Genomic DNA, 23,855 nt, shown 5'->3' on the forward strand with positions numbered 1-23,855 from the left:
ATAAACTACTGACTACATTTCCCTGTGTTGGATTTCAACAGACACTGGAATGAAATGGCGGCCAAACATTTAGAGATTGAGATTTAAGAACAATTTGGAGTAGTCTCTTAATGTTTCCAGAGCTGTATGTTATATTTTCAGAATTTTTCAACATAATAAGCTACGATGTTTTTTTTCTCAAATTTTTGAGGTACAATACGATGCTGTTTTTTCTCATATTTTTAAGACTAAATTATGTATTTTTCTTATATTTCCAACATACTATATTATGCAATTCTTTCTTATATTTTCATCACAATATAATTGCAATTTTTCTCATTTAATTAACTTTTTTCCAAATGTATTTCCGTCATACTATACTATGCAGTTCTTTATCATATTTCCGATATACTATACTATTTAGTTTTTAAAACTTTTTTGACATACTATACTATTTGCAATTTTCTTATATATGTGGTAATATTTATACTATACGATTCATTTGACCAACAGGGAGCCACTTTCACCAAGTCCTTCAACAATGGCGTGTTGCAAAGCCGAAGTGACTTGCCAAACGTGAAGTCAAAACATCTCTCCAACTGACTGGTGTCATTCTGTTCATTTAGGAAGCGCTTGATTTGATATGCAGATGCCTTTTCTATGCACTGAGTACACATTTCAATGTTCTGTAAAGATATTCAGTGTTGAAGCTGTGCAAGGCTGATGATGAAAGAGCTCCGGCTAACATGCTGGACAGCCCCGGGCCAATTTAACCCCTGATCCTTTCCTATCTGGGTCCTGCATCACAGCAGATATCTGATTGAATAAAGCTGAACACTACCGCAGAGATAACACGACCACAAATATATCACACAATTACAATACTACACTGGAGAGATCCAGATAAGACTCTACAAACGGCAGTCGTCATCACAAAGCACAACAGAGACATGTTAATGTGCAGTCAGTCATAGGCGGCGGAAGAACAATAAACAAGGAATACACGAGTCATTCTCCTCAGAAAGATGGAGGCTCGGTGCTGGGTGTCCTCTCCGGCTTCCTGCGTCCCACCAGAGAGCGCATGGGAGATGGAGGAAATAGGACAAAGAAGCCTCAGTTCCTGCTGCCAGACGCTTAGATAAGATTACAACAAGGTAATTGGAGCAGCAGAAACTTTTTCCTTTATCACACAACGTCCTTTTATTCGGTGTGAGGCGAATAAGAGCAGCCTTTGAAATGATTGGCCAAAAACCGCAGAGAGAGCGAAAGAGGATGATGTGCTTTAATTAAGTATGATAGGGAACGATTGCAGGGGGGGGGTGTAGCTATGGAAACACTCCATCTTTTCCACGTCTCGCGCTCAGTCACGCTCACCTCGTACATGCTCCACCTCCATAATGGCACTCTCAACCTGCCGTGCCCATTGGGCTGACACGTCATTTGCGCGAGCAGTTGTTCTGCTGTCAATTTCCCGATAGAGCAGTCTGGGCGCGGCGCCTCTGCTCTCAGGTCCCCGGCGTCCACCAGTCGATGGAGACCCGTCTGTCAGCAGGGGATGAACGCTGGCTGAATACTGGAGGGGGCCTTGGAGAGGAAGTACAGTGTGTGTGTGCTTCACTCTGAATGTGCCTGAGAGGATGTGTGATAGCAAGGGAGTATTAAAACATGTGGTACCCAAAATATAAATATCTACGCAGAGAGTCCCCGGAAACTTTTTTGAAATTAGGCTGGTGATGAAGTAAAGCATACTTTTGTAATTTGGGACAATTTTGTATAAATCTGTCTAATCTTTTGATTGGTTTAAAGTGGGTAGGTCTTAATTATTCTGTTTTATAGTGTGCATATTTATACATTATTAAAATAAACAGTATTATAATTTAATGAACAGTATTTCATTTCACATTCTGTCGTAACATTCAATTGTACATGTTCATTTATTCTTGCATTACACTTGCACTATTGTAATTGCCCTATTTTATTTATTTGAATGTCTTAAGTATATTGTATTGTTGGAAGAGCCTGGGAATGAAAATGTTTATTGCATTAACCAGGCTGTAACCGTTATGTATATGAAAACAAAGCCTTTGAATCTTTCATTTCGAAAACGTATTCTCTTCCATAACATTCATTTAAAACCATTTGAATGTGACTGTTGGTGAGGTGTTTAGTTACTGTCAATGAAATCTAAAGAACCCACACACTGGATAGGAGAGTCACATAGAAGCTAAACTTTGATATTGCTCATCTATTTTTCATAAATATGTGATGTCATGGAGACATATTGGAGAGTTCTCTTTGGCTTTAATATCTGCTTTCGCCATAATATTATGGAATTAAAAAATAATAATAATCGCCAAGATCTCCTCATTCATTATTCAGTATTGTGGAATAAGTGCCCTTTACAGAATACGCTGTGAACACTTTTTGTAGGGGCCTTTTTCTTTAGTAGACATTAATTAATAAAAGGACAAAAGCCTAGAAAGGGCTCGCATCCCTTATGACTTTTAAGACAAAGACTAAGTGTCTCCTACAGCTATGCTGAAGGCCCTGTCGTACTGTACCTAGACTCAGATGTGCATTTAGGTAAGCTATGAGAACATGACATAGCTCTGCACATTTTAGCCCCTTTTATTATTTTGTGTTTTTAAGTATTTGGTTATAACCTTAAGTATTGAACAAATTGAAATTGAGTTCTGATGCCTAGAAGTTAGGTAAAAAGCAATCACAATAAGTTATTTTAATGTATGCAGAGAGGAACATGGATGTTGTGGTGGAGCATATTAATCCCCCCCAAAAATGCTCACTGAACCGCAATCAAACGCAAATGTTTTAATACGTTTGACAAGATAAAGATCAAAAGACTTTGAAATAGTTTTTAAAAGAAGACGTAAATTGATATGGAAGAGTTGACTCTGAAATGTAACTGGTATGAAAAACTTCATATCCGAATAATATGAGAACATGTCCTCGCACCTCACAGCTATACAGGGTGTCGCAGTCTGAGAGGCCTGGCTGGATCACCCAGGATTATGGATTTTTCAGGAAATGTCATTTTTCAATGCACAAACAAAGTTTCTTTCACCTCCATTGTGCTGAGGCGTAGGCAGAAATCTCAGAGAGAGACATTGTGAAACCTTGGCATTGAGGTTGTTTTGTTGAACTGACCTTTTAAGGAAGGCAACGAGGTTTCATAAATGGTTGACTGCATGTGTGGGGGCTCCATTACTGTACCATCCAATGTTTCAGAACATATACTGCTCAGCTGATATTGAAGACAAAGGAGGATACATAGACACCACACATCTCCATGGACTTTTTCAGGGGACTATTTTTGGCACAAGGGATATTATTTTTCGCTCTGCGAGAGATGGGAAGTCAGTCCTGATAAGTGTTTGTGAAACCCATTTGCAGTTCATGCGGGAGATGGTCCATGCTGAGGGAAAACACATACGCACACACACAGTCGCAGAAAACGCACACAGCTGTATTTGTGTCAGTCGATAAGACAGTGCTGGGAGACCGCGAGAGACCGTGGGGGGGAGGCGTACGGAGGGGGAGGCTGTGAGACAGAAGGAGGGGGGGGGGGGGAGAGAGGGCAGATGAGCAGGCAGATTAGAGAGGCAGAGCGATGGTGGGAGGCAGAGGGTTGATCGAGAAGCGCTCCCCACCGGCTCACTAAAATCATCGCCGGCCCAATTTCACAGGAAGCACTAAACCTGTCCATTATCCCCCGGCTCGCTGGCTGTCAGACACAGGCTCATCTACACCCTGACAGATGACGGTCTGTCTGTCTGTCCTTAACACACATACACACACTAATAGACAAACAGAATGCATGCACACACACAGAGTAACCTCCCGGCTCGTTACATAATTCATGCGCTGTGTACCTGTGCCCCTGGGGGATGTATAGTTGATATGAGGTAAGTAGAGGCTGTGTGTGTCTGCGTGTCTGCGTGCATGTGTGTGTTACTCGACAGACTTTGCTCTCATTCCTCCTCTGCCAGCTTCTCTTCCTGCCCAGTAATACCATTCAGCTCTCGCCCCAAACACCAGCGTTACATAATCTGAATTACGCTCGCAGTAGTGTGTCTCTGAAAAGGCTCTAATAACAGAGAGGGAGGAACTGGGCATCAGTGCTGACGGAAGTGCCGCTGCTCTAGTGCTTTAATGATCCACTGTGTCAGGAAACAGTTGAATTCAAATACATTTATGACCCAGTGTTTCTGCTCTAAGCCAGAATTAACTGCAGCATCAGTACGCCGCCATTTGAGCCGCATCTGGATAGCTCTACCCCTAGAGATGACGTAATTTGCCAACATTTTAAATGGGATGATCTGGCATGAAATAGATCATTTCAATCTTTTTTTTTAAATGTATCAAAATGTACTTAAACATAGCCAGGATCATATGTGGCCATTAAGTGCAAGGCTGCCCCCACTAGCATTATCTTATTTTAGCACAGGTTATATTTCTTTGCTAACTTAGTGGAAAAAACAAAGCCAAAACTGACAATTTGCCATTTGATTTGAAGGAATATTTCTGGTGTAGGACAAATCAACTGGTTACTGGCTAAAGCTCCTAACCAGGAAATAGTTGAGCCCCCCCCCTGTCAAATATGTTAGTGCAGATGAAATGTACAAGATAAAACATGTTATTAACAAAGCCTTAGAGTTGCTGGTATTTGGATTTTGGAGTCCGACTGGCTATTTCCTCATATCTATCGACAGACAGCAGGGGTATCAATCTAACTCTACAAAAGAAAGCATTTTTGTGGGATAGGTTTACACTCCACGTGTGGTGTGTGTCAGTGTGTAAAAGTGTCGTCCAGAACCAAATGTTAAACGGAAAGACTCACAGGATGTGTTCAAATCAATAGCAATCATCCCTGCAGCACTGCACCTTTCAAATAAATATATTTAAAAAACCCCGCCTGTTGATAAGATCTTTGCAGTGGGAACACATCTGTCAGTGTTTTGATTCACGCAGGGTCGTACACTTTGTGCTTTTCCTGCTACCTTGGAGTTATGGCAGCTTACTTTAAGTGTTTCTTCTGATGCTGCATCCTTTACAGGACCCTGGTGGCTCTGACTGGAACGTGGCTGCAGGTTTTTGCGGTGAATAACTACAGAGAGGTCCAAAACATTGCAGCAAACTATGGTCTTCTCATTACACTGATGGAGCAATAACAAGTGAATAATGTTAAATACAGAGTAGGAAGGAAATAATGATAAGAAGAAAACAACTAGGATGGAAAAAGGTCACACTGACCAATGAATGATCTGTTTCCTGAGTGTGGGTCAATCGACATGAATGAACTCTAACATTCTAACAACACTCAAATCTCATTTGTAGAGGTTTTACCACCGTTAATGTTCTTAAAGGCTGGCTTTTATCTTCACCTTAACACACAGGAGATATTGATATATATATATATATATATATATATATATATCAATATACAGGGCTGCCAACATTTGAGTTCAGCTTGGAGTGAGATTTATTTTTGGTGAACCGAAAAAAGAAACGTTCATGTGTTCAGTGTTACAAATGTATTGAACATGTACAAACTAGGGTTTCCCATTCATGTACCGGGCGCTACAGTGGAATACGCACATACACAGTGTACCCGCGACTCCTACAATCAAGTGCTATTTTATAAGTGTGGGGGGGGGGGGGGGGGCTCCTCACCTCCTCTAGGGGGGTCCGGGGGCATGCTCCCCCTGGAAGATTTTTTTTTTAAATATTGAAGTTAAATGCATCAACCTGGTGCACTTTGAGAGCAAAATGAATTTATGGATACTCAACACCCATATGAAACAGAACTGTAAACAGATTTCCTTTTTCTTTATGGATATTTTACAAATCACTCACCTTTTAAACTGTATTCTTGTTTTACTGTCATATAGTATTTCATAACTGTTTTTCATTTATTCTCATAAATGGTGACCAAACCATTTGAGACCCACTGAGATAACTAGACTAAAGTTAACTATCTAAACACTCAGAGTCCCTTACCTCACTGAGCTGTAGTTATCTCTCTCAGTCTGACAGCAGAGAGCTCTCTTCTCCTTGTTTTAGAAACAGCTTCTAATATCCGTTAGCGCAGCTAGCTAACCAGATGCTAACAACAACAATGCAAATAGTGAGTTTGGTAGAAATATACTGTATAATAGTAAAGTTATTGAAGATGATGTCATATTTATTGAAGATTTTACATTATAAATATTCCCCCAAATTATTCAAAAGCATATTCTTCCAAACTCTCTGCTGTAGTATGACACACAGGAGACTATTGGTTTGTGTGGTGAGTTTGGTAGAAATATACTGTATAATAGTGAATATTATTGTATTCTCTTTTTTCGGAGTTGCACTTTGCAGACGGTCCCTGAGCACTCGTTTCTTCTCCGGCTGCGGATAGAGACCAATGTAATGTGTCCAGCTCGGAGGACGGCGCGTATTGGCTTTTTTTGATCAAAATATGATTGTAGTTCGTTGTCCTTACCACGGTACTTAGGAGACGTCATTTGTGTCTGAATAATGTTTTGTTCATGAGTTATTGATCCGTGAAATCCGAATCTCCCAATATTGTTCCAACTTGACTGAACTAAGCCAGAAGACCGTCTCATTTCGTAGACCGCTCGGTTTGCTGTTCCTTCACTTTATTTTTATATTTATATAGGCTACATTTATTTTGGACGTGAGTGCGTGAGATATGGGTTAATTGCGTGACTCTCACGCTCAATGCGTGAGTGTAGGCAGGCCTGCAATATATCAAACGAACAAGCATGTCAACGTGGGATGTCACGTCATGTGTTTTTAAGGTACAAAGTGCAAAGGGAGTAGAAGCCCCAAGTAAAGGATTCAGCCTCATAAAGTCATCAACAGTTTTTTCTTCAAATGGCCATCGGTATTTTATAGGTTTGACAGGACAAGTCAAGCACATGATATGGAAGATATTCAAGTGGGTAGATTTGTGAAAACACTGTTGCTAGGCAACCATGGGAACCATAATGGAGGCCCAAAGACTCTAACAAGATAGTCAATGACCAAGGATTATAGGAAAGCATGCATATAAATGAGAACAGTAATACTGCAATGTGTGCCTTTTTCAGTGTTACATTACTAATAAAAAGCAGACATTAATATTCATGGGTTTTCTTCTGCTGGTGTGTGGTTAATTCCCTTTCAAATAGGGAAAATGCAGAGCCATAATAAGGAAAGAGAAACCACGCATTTGGGAATATCAACTTGGTCGACTGGTTTAAAAGGAAGCAACAGTTATGGTATCACATAAAAGGTGATGGCAAACATGGCAACACGTCCCCTGAGGACATGTCTGCACTGTGTTGAAGCTTGTGTGTGAAAAAAACCACATTTATAGATAAATAACCATGGGTGTTGTCACCTGTCTTACCTATCATGGGGGATTCAATGAAGCTCCAGGTGTTGCTCTGCGGTACATAGGACTGCAGGACCCCGCCGCGCGCCCGGCCTCGTTCACTCCTCCAAACACGTAGACCTTCCCTCCGCACACCGTGGCTGCTGCAGAGTAGACCGGCTTCGGCAGAGGAGAAACTGTCTCCCACTGGTTGGTGATGGTGTCGTACCTGGAGTGAAAGAAAAAGAGATTTCCAGTTTTTGTTAGACCAACATTGTCATTTCAACCTTGGATGTACAAATTAAAATTAAAATAAAATAAAATACAAATTAAAAACCACAGCGAAATAAATCGGAAGGAAAAGCCGGTTAAGGTTTGAACCTCACCCCAGGTCCATTAAACAGATTCACGATGGGGAGTTTCTAAATGATCTGAACTCTAATGATTCATAAGCTATTCTAACAATCACTCAGTCATTTACATCCACACAAACATCGATAGTATCCAGAAACTACAGATGTAAAAGTTCCCACTGCTCTGAAATGGCTGTGAAACTCTCATTTTGGCTGCGGGGCTGACAGATATAATTAGCAGAATGCCTACACCACCAGGGAAGATGAAAAAGACCAACCATTACGTACAATGACAGCAATTAAAGCAATTACACAAAGCAACATATGTTGGGAGCTACAAACCATTAGTCTCTAGAGTTGGGCTGTGTGTCAGCGCCGAGCTTTGGACCTTTCTCTCTGAGCCCTCTTTGGCAGAGCCTTTAGCTGCGAGCCTAGAACTCAGCCGACCCAAACCGCCACAAACAGATGAAAGGGCCTGACATAATGGGCTGCATCACAACAAGACACCGGCTTATGCCACTGTGCCCTTGTTAGAGGTTGAGTGTGTTTTTATGTATATTTACTAAATTTGAATTTGTGTTTGGTGTGTGTGTGTGTGTGTTTAGAGGCATGTTTGTAAGTGTGTTTTTGCCCCATGGCTCCATTAGCGTAGCGTGTTAGCAGTGTAATCCTGTGTCCATGGGCCACTGATCAAAGCAGCAGCTCTGACAGCCTTCCAGCTTGAAAAGGCCTCATTAAAGAGCCGCTAACATATACGGGATCTGTGATTAAAACACACATCCATTCAAACTAAAGCAAACCTTTCTTAATAAATGTTGTGTCTTGATATAAAAGAAAAACACCTTTACATAAAACAAAAACTGTAGCCTATGTCCCCCAGGAAAACCAACCTCACAATCAAACTTACTGCTCAAAAAAGTAGATTCCCATTCTTTCACTTGAAAGCAATTTAAGGCTTCATTGGAAGCCTTAAATTGCAAAAGCATTGGGCGTTTTGTGCAGTTTTAGGGATGTACTCGTCCAAGGCTTACAGGTGTGCAAAGATTTTTTCTGGCTATGGATGCTTTACTGTAGCAATTTCAAAAAGATACCCGGAAGCTCTGTTTGCCTCTACCTTCCTGTGAGAAGGCCGTTAGATAGGAGAGTGAGAGGGGCAAGTGAAATAGCCCTTGGGGAAATTCTCTTTTGGGGTTCTGATAATGTTTCTGGCAACACCCGCTGAGGGGATGGATTTAAAATCGACTGGCAGTCTGATAAAGTGGCGGCACAAGACACTCTGGGAGAGGTGGAGTCGAAACACTCCAGAGTGCCAATTAGCACTGTTTAAACAAGGACACACACCCACAGAAACACACATACACACACTAGCATCAGGTTGAGTAACTGCGCCCTGCTGAGATAGAAGGACTAACACGTGTCTCATTCTCTGGCAGATGTAATTACCCCTTGGACCACTTCGGGGGAGGTTCATACATTTAAGGGTCAGACACTGCTGAGTGAAGCTGATTAGGGGATGGGAACAAAAAAACAATAAGACTACTGCAAATAGCTGGTCTGGATGATGAAAAAAGAACTTAAAACCACAATTCACATTCTTACTGTTAAAGTTAGTTAGGAATTCTGAAAGATGTATTGTCGTGATGTTTATTTTTGGACTATTCTGACATTAGAACATATGCTACCAGACAGCAAGCATCTAGCTACCTGTGAGGACACCTGTCACTTAAAGTGGCCAAGCCCCTTATAATGCTTACTTAAAGGCTTTCAAAATAGTATTCAAATAGTAAACTAACATAACAATTCAAACCCGGTACAGTAGTCTTCATTGGGGACATTCACACTTTTTTCACACGTTCTTTGGTACCAGGCTGTAACATGATTTCTTTTCAAGTAAAATTGGACATTTTAACTTAGGGTTCGATGGAGCTCAACTCCCTTTTGCTCCAGCCTCAAGTGGCCATTCTATTAACAACAGTTTTTGGCACTTTCACACAGGCTTCACTGCCTAATCCCAAAGGTTGTCGCTTAACCTTTTAAGTTCTGATAGGTTGGTGGAAATAAGGTTTTTTTCCACCCGTTCCTACTCACTTCAAAGCGGTGAGACAAAACAGACATCTGTCATGCAAAACGACCACTATAATTCTAACTTGGTTGGATGATATTTGGCTCATGTTAGACTGCGGATCAAGACATAATTGTAAAGGGCCATTAGTGTTAACATGGCACAGCTGTAATGCAGTCAAAAGGGTCAGGAGTTCTCATAAAGACTAACATGGGCAGGTCAGAAAAACTCAGCGTCTCAGAGAGCCTCAGAGGTCACGCATCTGATTGGATTCATTACACGTGTGATGCACCATCAAGCATTTAATGCGAACCGTGAAATAAGGACTAAAAGATTCTCAGAGCGGTTGCATATGGTTTGATTATATATCCAAGGCAGACGAGAATATAGAAAGAGAGAGGGAGCAAACCAAATCTCTGTGTTCATTGCCTGTGCCTACATCTCTCCTCTTAACTCTGAATCTCTCCGTCAGACAGCAAAGGCAGACAGAGATTTTTCAATGTCAGTGTTGGAGTTTATCCATCAACATGTTGCATTGCATCGATTGCTTTTTTTCTAAAGTATTTATACACAAAGAGTGATCACTGCATGAAGCCATGTAATCGGCTGTAGCTCCTGACAGGGCTTGTTTCATCACGCAGGGACAATCATCTCACAAAATGCAGCTGCCGGGTTACAACACAGCAGACAATGTAGGATTGTGTTCTTTTGTGTAAGAAGAGAGACAGGATAACAACAGATAGGAAGAGCAGACAGAGATTATGAATGAAGGAAAGAGGCCATTCTTTCAACTAAATGTGCCGTCTCTCTATGTTCTGTAATCTGGATGAAGACAAACATGTTCATTCTCCTCCCACCCACTGCGACTGACAAGCCAACAAATAAGAGTTATAATTCCATGTCAGCCAGGTGTAAAAGCTACCCACGCAATATGAAAAAAAGAGTACAAGCTAACGTTTCTCTGGCCTTTGTTCTCCACTGACCTGTTTGGATACAAAGCAGAATGTCTGACAGGTGAAGTTGAAATGTCACACCTGCCATGTTTGTTTATGTTGACAGCTGACAGGTTTACCACCTCCCGTCCTGTTTACATGCTCTCTATAGTGCATATGAAGAATTATATCCAACGTTAATATGCCAATCTGCCACCTACAGTATGGAGCATTATAAATACCAGGTGTTAAATACTAAGGTGGGGGTGGACTATGCATTATTTGAATGACAATTCACACTTGGATCACACATTTGTTGGTATTGGCTGGATGGTTAAATATGCCTAAGCATGAATAATTAAATAGATAACATTTGTTTATGGATATAACACCATTTATTAAACACATACTTCAGTTCTGTATCTATTCTATGTTTTAGAGTGGATTTAAAGTAGTTAAAAGTCACCAAAGGTCCGAACCATCAAAGTGTGATGCCGTTTCTCAATACTTTGCATCATCGCCACTCTGTATTGTGCACTTTTGTGTTTAAACAAAAGGCAAAGTAAACTAATACTGATGGATTTGATGGCACAGGAAGTACCTAGATACAAGTAGAACAATGAATTATGTTTTGTTCACATATGTTTTTTGTTGACAAAGCTATACCTAATAGGGCCAGCTTTGAGTCAGCGATTTTTGCACCTCATATTTAATGTGATTCTGGTAATATGCCTGAAAAAAGGTATTTTCATGCTTTGTGCAACGGCATGAACAATTTACTGAACAACTGAACAAAAAGTGTATCATCAACTTTTGTTTTCCACAGAGATAATCTTCAGCTATATTGCAATTGCCTTTTTGTCGAGGTAACCGAGGCGAAAACCAGAGGACACTGGGCTTGTCATCAGGACAATTTACTCCAGGATGACAGGGTGGAGGAGATCTGCTGAGCTAGCTCTATATTTTAATTGAAGTCTCTTTGAAAATACATGATTTAGATGTACCTTCTTTGAGGTTGCTTTTAGCCTGCATCTATGCAGCAAGCTGTTGTTCTAAAAAAACATCTCTGTTCTCTGGACGTGGGCTTCCCTTATCTCTCTCAGTGACGACGTCATCACAGATGTGCTGAGAGAATGTGGAGCATATGCAGATATTGCGCCTGGGGCACACATTTCTATCATTTACTAGGAAACGTACATCTGAGTCAGAGAGCATAAAAATGAATGGATGCTGTAAACGCCGTTATGAAGCCCTCTATTGGATTTGCTCGGTGGCATTACACATCTAAGAGCCTTGTGTGTGTGCCATCTGTTTCTCTCTCTGTTTTTAGTGAAGCTGCAATGGAACAGAGGAAAAAATATGAATTTATAAGTGTGATATAATGTGAACAGGAGGTAGAATGTGTTGCATTATTGACCAATGTTGGTCTCTTGAAGCTGACCACATATCCTCCATCTTTCAAACATGACCTACATAGTACATTTCTGTCCATCTCTCACTCCACAAAACACACGGATGATGCAATCTCACCATGGAGAAGGCGCCCCGGGCATCACAGCCAATTCACTAATATGGGTACCTGCAGGGTGTGTGGATCATGAGCCACGTATTTTTCCACACATCTCTGCCTCACTCTTTCACACACAAACACACACATGCGATAAGCTATAATGGATGGGCTGCCAGTCTCCGAGATACTGACACGTATCCGTTTCCCCTGAGATACAAACTACAGCATATAGAGTGAGAAACGAGAGTGGGAAGCAAGAAGGAAGAAGGAAAGACGCCTCACTTAGATAACAAAACCACTCAGGCTCCATACACCTCAATGCTGACAAAAAGATCCATTAAGTGGCTGAAGAGTGCGTCATGCGGTTATAACCACAGTGGAATGCCATGCCGACTCTTACTGCTTAACAGTAGCTACAGTATCACACACATTAACATTCTTGAGATTCAAATAGCTCATAGCGAGGAATAAAGGAAAGACGAAACCTTAATTCAGGTCCAAAACAACCGCATTGTAACCTTTACAAATGTAGTGCGTGGACTGGAATGCAATAGTAGTTGATTGAATAAAAAAAATGCATTCCTCAAGTTAGAAATTCGCATTCATCTCTGCTACACCACAGCTATCTATCTGACTCGCATGGGCACTACACCTCTCTGTTGTATTCTCCTCTGGCTGCCCACACAAAACGTCAGAATGCAGCAACATGTATCGCTAAAGATTTGTTAGTCTTTTGGGTACATTTGCCTTGATTGCAAAAGAAACAATTGAGTTCAAAACCAAATCAAAGTGTCATATTTGGTCTTGATTACAGCAAACTAGTTGACATCTTTACACAGTTCTTACCCAGGTTTATGGCACTGATTGTATTTGTACCCATGCTACTGTAGTGATGTAGCTCCAAGGATGGCAATATCTGGTGGTTTGTTACCGATTGAAATATATCCACAACTGTTGGACAAAATGACATGTCACTCTAAATGAATCATTAAAATAAGTTTTGTGATCCCTTTACTTTAATGTTAGAAGTACCGGCAAAACAGACATGACCATCAGCCACAACCATACCTCGTTTTTAGGGCTGCTAATCGTCAGCATTTGAATGAACATGTTAGCATTAAGCTCAAAGCTGTGTTTATACAGGCTAAAGGGTTACATGTATTTAATTGACCTTTCCTCTGTTGATTCTGAAGAGCTTTGACTCACTGAAAATGCGAAGAGATTTGTGTGTTTGGTAACTAGACAATCAGGGACTATAAAGACACGGACTGTCTTTATGTTACAGTTAGCCCCCAAGTTTGCAAGCTTCCCCATCTGGTGCCGAGTGTAATTAGACCCGGAGACTTACTATCCAAATGTATTTTGCATGCATTGCCATCTTTGACAGTCGTTTGATATGGATTCTATACTGCCTTGGAACAGGCACAAGAAGAGAGAGGGAGAGCACGTACATGGGAGTGCATCAATCCCTCATAGCCCTCTGTTTGCTGTCAGAAGTAATGAACTGAAGGCTTGTGATTTGGCTTGAGGAAAACAGGGCTTCTGTTTGAATCAGCTCCTGCCTGGAGGGCATTCAAAACTATTTGCACACAAATATCATTTGCTTACATTAACATTTCTCACGTTTGCCAGGAATATTCATTAGCAGCTAGGTGGCAAGAAATCTTCCACCATGACAAAAAAAGGACGCTATAGAGTTCTGGTAGGAACAATGCAGTTGAAAATGTCTGCTGAACTTTCATTTTAAAGTAGATTTAGCTTCGCAGTTGTACTGTGCAGGTGGGCTGTTTCGACAAAGCAGGCTGCTGATAGGGACTGTGGGTGTTCATTTGAAATCATTCAACTGAGACCTTCTGCATATTTATAGTATCTCAACCAAAATGCATTACTAGCACCTTAGCAAAATGCTATGTAGATGAGGGCGACGAACCGAAAGGGCTAAAGAAGTTAAAGGAATAGCAAAACCAAGAAAAGGATGATAATAGTTTTTGCGTTAATTTAAATGTTCATCAAGTCATCAAGACCAATGGGAGAGAGAATGAGGAGGAGAGTGTGTGTGTGTGTCAGAGGACGGAGTTTATCTGTGTTGTGTCAGCTGCCATCTGTGTGTCAGAGCACATAACAGAAAGTGTGAGGCTTGCCCACACCTCTGCTATCCCCCTGCTGTCTGTTGGGCACCTCCACTCGTTGTAACACATGTCAACAAACCATCAATGTCATTGTTTTTCTCCGACTGCCACACATTTGACAATCGGTTACAAACACATTGAGTATCTGTAGCGAACAACTAATTGGATTTTGGTCGTAACATTTTTATTTTTTATAACACATTTGTCCTTCTTTGATTTATTGTCTTCATCTAAATATAAAGCTACTGTTATCGTTTTTTAATGTCTTATACTCAAATACAATGATAGCTGCACTGGAACTACTGCACCTCTCAGAGTCTGAAGCCATCTGTGTTTGGTCTTGTAGGAGAAATACTGTAACAACTACCAAACAAAGCATCAATTGCCAATAAAGTAGGCTAATAATTGCTTGATTCTTACTTTAATAAAAGGCGGGTATGTACAGTAACCTTCTCTGCTCATTTCTGAACCAAAAACACGGATGCCTTTTTTTTCCTCATTATGTTATAAGTCACTTATTGAATGACTGCTTATTAAATAATCTTGGTATCAAAAACATATGTTAAAGTTGTAATAATTTGTAAAACATTACTTGGTTATAATCGTGTGTGTATTTTAGGTTAATAGTGATAATGGAAAAGTGCTGGAGATTCCTTATGATCTCAGTGTGGAATCTAACATGCAATTTGACTGTATGTACTAGATGTTTTTTTCTGGTCAAATGTGGCAGGAGTAACACACTCACAAACTCACCTTTTACCACGCTCTATTTCACAAAAGACAGCAGTGCGCAAATTGTCAGAGATGAAAACAAAAACAGCAGCTTTGTGACAACTAATTTGAACTTGTTTGTATGCACCTCTGTTCCCCGTGTTGATTTTCTCGGCATGTGACAGCTGTTTGTACCTGTGTTCTCTCTCCCCGGGTTGCTAATCAATGTCTGACGGTGAAATCTACAGAGTCCTTCCTTACTTAGGAGGGGCTCGGAGATGCTCGAAAATGTAAATGTTTGGGTATTTGCATGCTATTGTAATCACATAATTCTGCTGACATGATTGTGGCTTCATCTTGGGGATTGTAGAGAAGACAAAACAGCAGTTGTTCTTTTTTTACCGCATGGCATGACTTACTAGTGCTGTACTCTCTCTTGTATTATGTTTCAGAGTTGGTAGTTTGCATGTACAATATACATGTTGTCCAATGTGTGGTAGGACAATTAGCAGCAGCCCCTTTCCAATTACTGGTAAAAGATGCAACTAGTTGCTAGATTTATTTTACTCCCAAAAAAAATGGTAATCTACTGAGTGGCTGCTAATTTTGTATATGTTCACTAAGCTCTTGCAGGTGGAGATCAGGTTACTTTGCAAATTATGAAATTGTTGCTTGAATATATTCTCTATTCTTTCTCACACATTTATCTCTACCAGTTAAACCGAGTGGATGGTAGACTTGGGAACGAGTAGATGGTAGACCAGCAACAGTAGCAGGTTGACAACAATGTTAATTTCCAAAACGTGATTATGATTAGCCTAGATTTTAACTTTCAAAGACCTGCTCTCTTGGCATTTATGACTACTGATTTCACCTAAGACACACTTCCTCATTCATGAACTCCCAAATCCCACTCATTGAAGGGCACAGGTGTTTTGCTTATTATTTGCTCATACACACACCTGACAGATTGTGTTTGATGACATCTGGAGATCTGATGGAGTCTCACTCTCCGTATGGAAGGCGTAAGAGTGTGTTCCTCTGACAGACTGAAGTCAAGGTCAGCCAAAAGACACACACACAAAACACACTCCACTGCCATCGCTGTTAGAGAACACACACATACACAACTCATTAACTCTGATGGATTGCAGCCCATTTCAGGTTAATAACAGACATACGTGTACACACCAAGCACAAATGCCCACTGCCACACACACACACAAATAGTGGACTGTAGCAGACACACATACAACAGATGGATGCGGACCCGTCACCTTATTGTAACCTTCAGTTAATCCATGCGAGACAGAGAGCTATCCATCCGCTGGCCACACAGATTTACCCATAATCCCTGCGAATGAACTCATTCAGAGCCGATGTTGTGCTTCCTCAAAGTGTGAGAACACAATCTGTGTTTATACCCACACACATATTCTGTATGAAAGTGCAGCGCAACCCTTATGAAAACTTAAAAAGGCACCTTGAAAGACTATCTGCAAGGGAATTTAGGGAGCTATGATAATAGTCAGTGTGCTCTCTTTTACTGTCTCTGAGTGTGAATGTGTGTGTATGTGTGTAGATTTAATTGGATGGGAATGTCACGTAGGACAGGGGACAAGAGTGCTGTCGGTGGTGTAGGTCATACACCAATTACTGCTCAGCTCTCTTCAAAACTAGACAGGAGATGGAAGACTGAGACCTCACTTCATTAACAGAGTAAGCCCCTGTGTTGATAGCAGCCATGTATGGCAGCACTGTGGCACTGTGGGGTGTGTAGAGGCGGTTGGAAAGGGGGGTTAAAACAAAAAATGATGCTCAAATTGCAGGGGAGATTGTGGCTGTAGCAACAGCCTGTCTGATAGATAAGCTGTGTCTTTAGAAAATCACTGTTTTTTTTGTTGTAAAAATGGTCACTACTGGCGAGCATGTATGGTGACAGTGTTGTTTATTAAGTCATCTGCATACAAAGAGGTGTATGTTTGTACTGTTTGCATGTAATCTTGTTCAACTAGAAGGAAACAATAAGAGCTCTGACCGTTGCCAAAGTTGTTCCAATAAAGAAAATTCACAACTGTATGAAATGGGTCCAACAATGGCCAATGCTACACGCTTCCACACATGTTTATGAAAAGTAGGCCAGTAATGTTTCCAAGAGAAACACACTTACAACCCAAACTGAGAATATAACCTCCTCTGGAGAGGGTTATTAATAAATAAGCATTCAATGGATTTAAAAAAGAGAAAACTAAGAGCATTTTCATCAATAAAAAAACGAGTTAAGAAAAGAGGGTCTTCAGCAAGAGGGGTTCTCATTGGCTCCCCTGAATAGGGCCCATTAATAAAGGATTCCAATTTTGCCATAAATGAAAATGCTTACTGCTACACACACAAGACAAAAGTTCACACACACACACACACACACACACACACACACACACACACACACACAACACACACACACACACACACACACACACACACACACACACACACACACACACACACACACACACACACACACACACACACACACACACACACACACACACACACACACACACCACACACACACACACACACACACACACACACACACACACACACACACACACACACACACACACACACACACACACACACACACACACACACACACACACACACACACACACACACACACACAACTAACCCTTCCACCTCCAGTGTCGATCCCTCCCTGGGTGCGGTGTCTGGATATTGCGATGGTTTGCCAGGGCTTTGCTTTCTAAAGGTCAGTTGTTGCTTCCTCCTGGGGGGGGGGGAAGGCGGACTGACTGCCAACCATCTCGGCAGCATCTGTCACACCCTAACCACTGATAATTAGCCAGCAACACACTGCTGCAACCTGACTGATGGCGTGAACGACCGGGGGACTAGGTGGCAGCCTGATGTGAGAGAGAATAGAACTTTTTGTGTGTGTGGTTTTCACACAGAGGGATGTGAACTAGAGAGTAAGAGGGTAGAAATAAGCACCGAAAGAAGGCGAGAGAAAAATGACTTGCCTGTTGGTAAAGGCTGGAAATTGTCCAAAGTGCCAGCCCGTCGTTTATCACGGAGGGGATAGCACACACAGCTCCTACTTATCATTAGCTGCAGCCTCTCTCTACCTTTCCCATAATACCATCCTTGGGCACACCTGCCGCGGCTCTCCAATGTTTCTCTATAACTCTCTGCATCATCTACCTCCATGTCTCCCATTGCTCAGCGCCCATTAGGAGACGAGGAAGAGCAGACAATGTCTTTGCTAGAGCATGTCAGACGTATTGGACATCAACGGCCTCGAAGGCCCCAAATACACCCATCATCTCCTGCCCACGTAATCGGCACTGTAAAGAGATGGAGGGAGCAGTGGAACAAAGGTGGGAGATTGTGGTTAAAAGAGGAAACCGGGGGGAGGATAGAGGGAGGCGAAATGGCACAGAGAGAGAGAGAGAAATGTGAAATAGACGTGATGATCTGCCTGATTTGGGCCCACTCTCTCTCAGCCCTGGAGCCTCAAAATCACACAGTACCTCCATGCAGCTGGGAAATGGCTGTGCTTACACATACAGCGTGATACACACACGTTTTGTCAGTGTACCCACATTAAAGGACACATTCACACAGGCTTGTTTGGTAGCTATTTCTTTTAACCGTTTAAATGTAAGTTAAAAACTCAGATGTGAACAGGTAGAGTACAGAAAGCACTCAGGTGGAGCACGGTAGTTTCTTTCATCGTTTTTGCTGACCACTTAAAGATTGGCTCGTTAATGGATCACTGAGAATCAAAACACTTTTTTTTCATAGCAAATGTCAAATCTGAATTGTTTTGTTGCAGGGTTATATTTAAGGCAGCAGCTACCAATTATGTTTCCTTTCAATTTGTCTGCAGGTAGGTCATCCTCAGATTTCAGGAGTTTGACTCAAATATAATTTTATATCATAGTACTTGACAAATTACACTTTATTAATTAGCCTTAGTGCTAATAAAGTGGTTAATGTCATGTGATTATTTACCTCATAAGTGTTACTTAAAATTGAACAAATTGAGAGTTTGCTAACATAGTTTGATGTTGTGGTGGAATGGGAGGAATCCAATGGATGCCATGTAGTAAATATATATTAAGAATGTTTCAAACCCAGCAGCTTAAAGCAGCATGGTTTAGAAAACGGTTTGCTTTGATGTAAAGCAATCTGGATAATTATAACATGCAGAGGAAAGGAGAGAGACGGAGACGAGAGGAGAGGAAATACACACTGGCGTTTCAGTGGGGAGAGGGGTACCATGGAGGGGTAATGAGGGTGTATGCGAGTGCGTGAGGGGGAGGGTGGTGGAGGGGGTAAGGTTGTAGGGTGAGCCGGTGCCTTGACAGCGCAGTAGGGGCCAGCGCTGTGAAGTTGGTTAATCCTGAGGAGCAGGGGATTAGCTCTGCAGGGGGGAACCGCCTCGGCAGGGGGGCTCTGGGAGCCCGTTGTCCCCGACTACAGTGCCATACTGCAAGGGTACTAGGGCCGGCCACGCAGCCCCCCAAACCCCACATTCACCACCACCACCACCCCTCTCCAACCACAAGGAGCCCTAGGCACTGTCTGACGTAGTATGGGAGAAGATCTAAACAGTGAAAAACACCCGTAGACATATTAAAGACATGCACAACAGCGCATCACTTCATTATTGGTGTAGCGAGGCTTCAGGGGAGAAGAGTGAGCCCATTGGTTCCAGTGTGACTGATTGTGCGGAGCTCACAGGCCCACCGGGGCCTCTCCTCTCATCTTCTCCTGCCCGATTTGCGCTGCAAAACTCTTCTTGGCTCGCTACTTTTCTCTTGCCCTCCCTCTTTCTTAACTTCTTCGCTGCACGGCCCCGACCACCTGGGGCCGCAGAGCGGCGGGGCGCTCCGTTATTATTAGCATCATCGCCCTGCTGATTATTTTCCCTCTGTCTCCAAAAGAGAGTGCTGTTGGGCAGGGAGCTGAAATGGGCAAAGTACCTCCATCTCCAAGTGTCTGTGTGTAGCATGGATAAAAGCTGCCAGTATACATGCAGTTCTGGTGGAGGGCACTATGTGTGAGTCTGAATGCACCGGACCCACCTTGGTCTCTTTCTGGCTGCCTGACAGCTCCTTTTTGCCTGCAGACAAAAGAGTGGATCCCCGTTAGAGCGCTCATACAGGCAGCCAGGAGGCAAACCCCTGCCACGCCACAACTCAAAGAGCAGATGCAGCCTCTTCTTTCTATGAGGACAACGCGGGGTCTCTCCCACCCCTGGCGCCCCACAGAAGGGGACCTTTCTCTGGGTGACTGGCAACCCATCTTGCACACCGCCCGCGGACATCAAGTACTTAAGGACTTGTCAGTTCACCGAGCCGCCCACAGAGGACTTCAGCTGTGTGCAGCGCGAGGCGTGATGAAGCCTCCCGCTGGAAACTCCATCTCGCTGTATGTTCTTGGTCATGGTTGGGTTCATGAAACCTCCCGGGAGCCATTTAATGCATTTCTCTGCAAGGTCTTCAAGGCTTTATGATGTGCCTCTTGTGTCAGACAATGCCAAGGTTTATGAAACAGAAAGAAAAAAGAAGCTGGTCGAGAAGTTTACGTTGCACAAAGAAAACGTTTAACACAATAAATACATGGAGGAGAGATGGGTCCAGAGTAGAATGAAGGCATTGGTTGAGTCAGAGCAAGGCTACACGCTAGAGTGGAGCTCAACAACCTTCAGGGGGATGGCAAATACATTTGGCAATCAGGGACAGGGCCAGAGCAGGGACGCTTATTCAACAACAACAACAACAACAACCAATGTGCCATTAAATTAACCGGAAAAACAGCATGTACAATAAAGAACCACAGATTTCCAGGGCACATATTCATGTACTGCCATTCAAAAAGGGTCATTTGAGTATGAAGATGTAAAAAAAAGAGCAAACATGCTCTTTGCAAATTGCTCTCCTCTCCTCCAGACTTGTTAGAAAACAGCACACCATCCCTGATGAGAAAAGCTAGTTGCTCTACTCAGTGTCATGTTGCTAACAGTCTTCATGCAATATTAACTTGCAATAGAGATGGGAGGACGCACAAACCTGTGCATGGCGTGCAATAAATAAAACAAAACCATCTGTGATTGACACATCATTAGACACCCATGAATTATTCAATTTCTGCAATCATATTGGTTTGCCAAAGGATCAACATGCTGAGGAGCATGCGGGCCCATGGTACCTGATTGCAAGTTGAAAGCCTTCCGAACTCGACTGCTCCCATCCCTAAAAATCTGTCAGTGATTAGGGTAGAGAGCAGGGACAGGAATAAGCCTGCGCGGTCTTTTGAGTGTTGATTTGGACCTCCTGCCGTTCCCAAAGAAAGACTGCATCCTTAGCTTTGAGATGGCTCTGATTGAAGACATAATTGTGAATGTGGGTGAATTTCACGGTTAGGAGCGTGAAACCCTTAGTGAGATGGATGGAGAGATGGGGAGCGAGGGAGGCAGGAAGGACTGCAAATGAGGAGTCAGGGTGCTGAGAGCCAGAGCTCAGAGCCATACATGCAGTCGGACACAGATGGACAGACAAATAAACACAAGTGTGTACACAGATTGCCGTATATATGTACATATACTTAAGGAACAATGAGAACGGGAACAAACATGTGCGCACAGAAATGCAGATGCACACACGCTGAGAAAGATTGGCTGCGTGTGTAAACAATCTCCGCATCAATCACTCTATGAGCGGAGCAAATCAAGTCTGGCTGTCGCACCGTTTTCATGCCATTCCCCAGCCTTCAGATGCAATCCCCACCAGCCATCTGCATATCAAACAAGGCAGCCATTCACATACACTGACTAATGATTTCTGAATGTTATTAGCTCTCTATTTCACAACTGCACTTCAGACCTGTACAGTTTTTCCTCCTTGAGCAGAGGCGACCAAAAAAGCCTTGAGTAGCTACTTCCCTTATCTGCAGCGGACAGGGTTTAGTCCTGCTGTTGACTGGCAGCCTCCCTGCCGGAGTCTCTACTATCTTTTCCAGTTTTGGCCCAACATTACAGAGTGGCATTAGAGCCAACTGAGTCTCACAGAAGAGACACACCTGCCAAATCTGGTGGTTAGCTACAAAATAAAGGCTCAGCACTTAATGAGTCTCATTTATCAAAGCAGATATGAACAAATGCCTTCAGAAATGGCCTGGAAGTGATGCTCCTCAAGTGTTTCCTGTTCAGCTTAGAGATTTATGTAGTGATTCATATAGAACCTTTTATTATGTTTTTCAGTTCAAATATGATAATTTAAGGTCGAAAAGCTGCTTTCAATGTATGCAGAAGCAAACTTGAGTCCCTCCTGCGTGGGAGTGAGAGCAATGCCAAGGTTATACAATAAGCCTTTATTCAGACACATTGCTGTTTATGTATAAGAAGAAAAGAAAAAAGGTTACATAATTCATCAGCTTGACTGTTTTTACAATGTAATAGTTCTCAAGCTGGGTTTAATTATAACACAAATAATCATGCTTTTGTGCCATCTTGTTACTAAGAAATTTAGTTGAGGAATTAAATGAACCGTTTATGAGTTTTATAGAATAAACTGCTGTTGTTAATCTGTCAAGCTCTTCCCCAAGACGTTGCGATTGTGTGATTCACAGCCCCTTTCCTTTGAGTTGGTTTGACAGACCAGCTGCCTGTTGTTAATGTCACAAATCCTCCTAAAGCATTGAAATAGCTCGCTCTACCTCTGCAACACAATCATGCATATTCAGTGGCAAATCATGCCTGCATGCCATCTCCTTCACATTGTTTAAATATTGAATCTGGGAATAGTTTATTATTAAATGCTCCGTCCATCAGTTTCAATAGAAAATCCCTGGATACTCAAGAACCGTCGAGCTCTGTCATTGTTGTCACCTCCTTTTATCACTGTTTACCTTCCTACAGAGAGAAATAACACCTGCATCGCAAAGTGATGTGGGATTGTTAAACAGCATTTGCATCTCTTATTAGAGATCGTTTTTCTACCCAAAGGTGTAAATGTGCAGTACTGCTTCAGCATGGGTATTTATGCTTGTAGAAAAGGCCACGTTGTCATTCACTACTAATTAATACTGTGATTCCCAGAAATGTTTTGAAGTTGACAACTTATGTTCAGGGCAGTAAGTTCTCTCCAAAACTTTCATTGTAAATTATGCATAACAGACCACATTAGTCTTGCTTCACAAACTCAACAAACAACAAAGTACTTCTTCTCTCTAAGGGCATAACAGAATGATATCTTAACGTCATAGTTGCCTTAAAGCACATGTCAGAACATGTCTCATTTAAAATGTAACATTACCAGTGTTGGGGTAATTTCCTCCTCCCATCCTCAACTTTGGGGTGAAGTATTTTGAAAATAATATTGCAGAAACAAAACAGGTTAAATCTGCAGGACGCAACCATTATGCCTCATTTCTACAAAGCTCTGTTTACATATGCAAGCCAAATGGAAGTTTCGGCTGTGCCTGTGAGTGTGTGTGTGTGTGAGTGTGCTCATGCTGAGTTCAGGCTTAGATTCGCGCTGTCTCGCAGACCCCACGCAGCAACCAGGAAACGACACCAGTAAGCCGGCTCACACTGTCCCCTCCTCACAGCAGCGAGCCCCGCAACGTCCCGTCAACACGGCACCCAGACCCCACGCAGCATTCTCATCTGTTTGTCATTGCTGGTGTCATTTCCTGGTTGCTAACGCCATTGTAACACATAATCACTGATGTTCCGCTGTAACGGTGGTGGACTCATCAGAACAGAG

General features: G+C 42.2%; 1 protein-coding gene across 1 annotated transcript in view; it reads right to left on the reverse strand.

The window, feature by feature from the left end:
• Nucleotides 1-23,855, reverse strand: part of LOC117498323 (kelch-like protein 29) — a 205,540-nt gene that overhangs the window by 9,381 nt on the left and 172,304 nt on the right. Inside the window, 2 exon segments of the mRNA XM_034150343.1 lie at nt 7,397-7,462; nt 7,465-7,589. Of these exon segments, the coding sequence (XP_034006234.1) occupies nt 7,397-7,462; nt 7,465-7,589 (191 nt within the window).

This window comes from Trematomus bernacchii, unplaced genomic scaffold, assembly GCF_902827165.1.
Source record: "Trematomus bernacchii unplaced genomic scaffold, fTreBer1.1, whole genome shotgun sequence".
In the NCBI taxonomy this organism is placed as follows: Eukaryota; Metazoa; Chordata; class Actinopteri; order Perciformes; family Nototheniidae; genus Trematomus; species Trematomus bernacchii.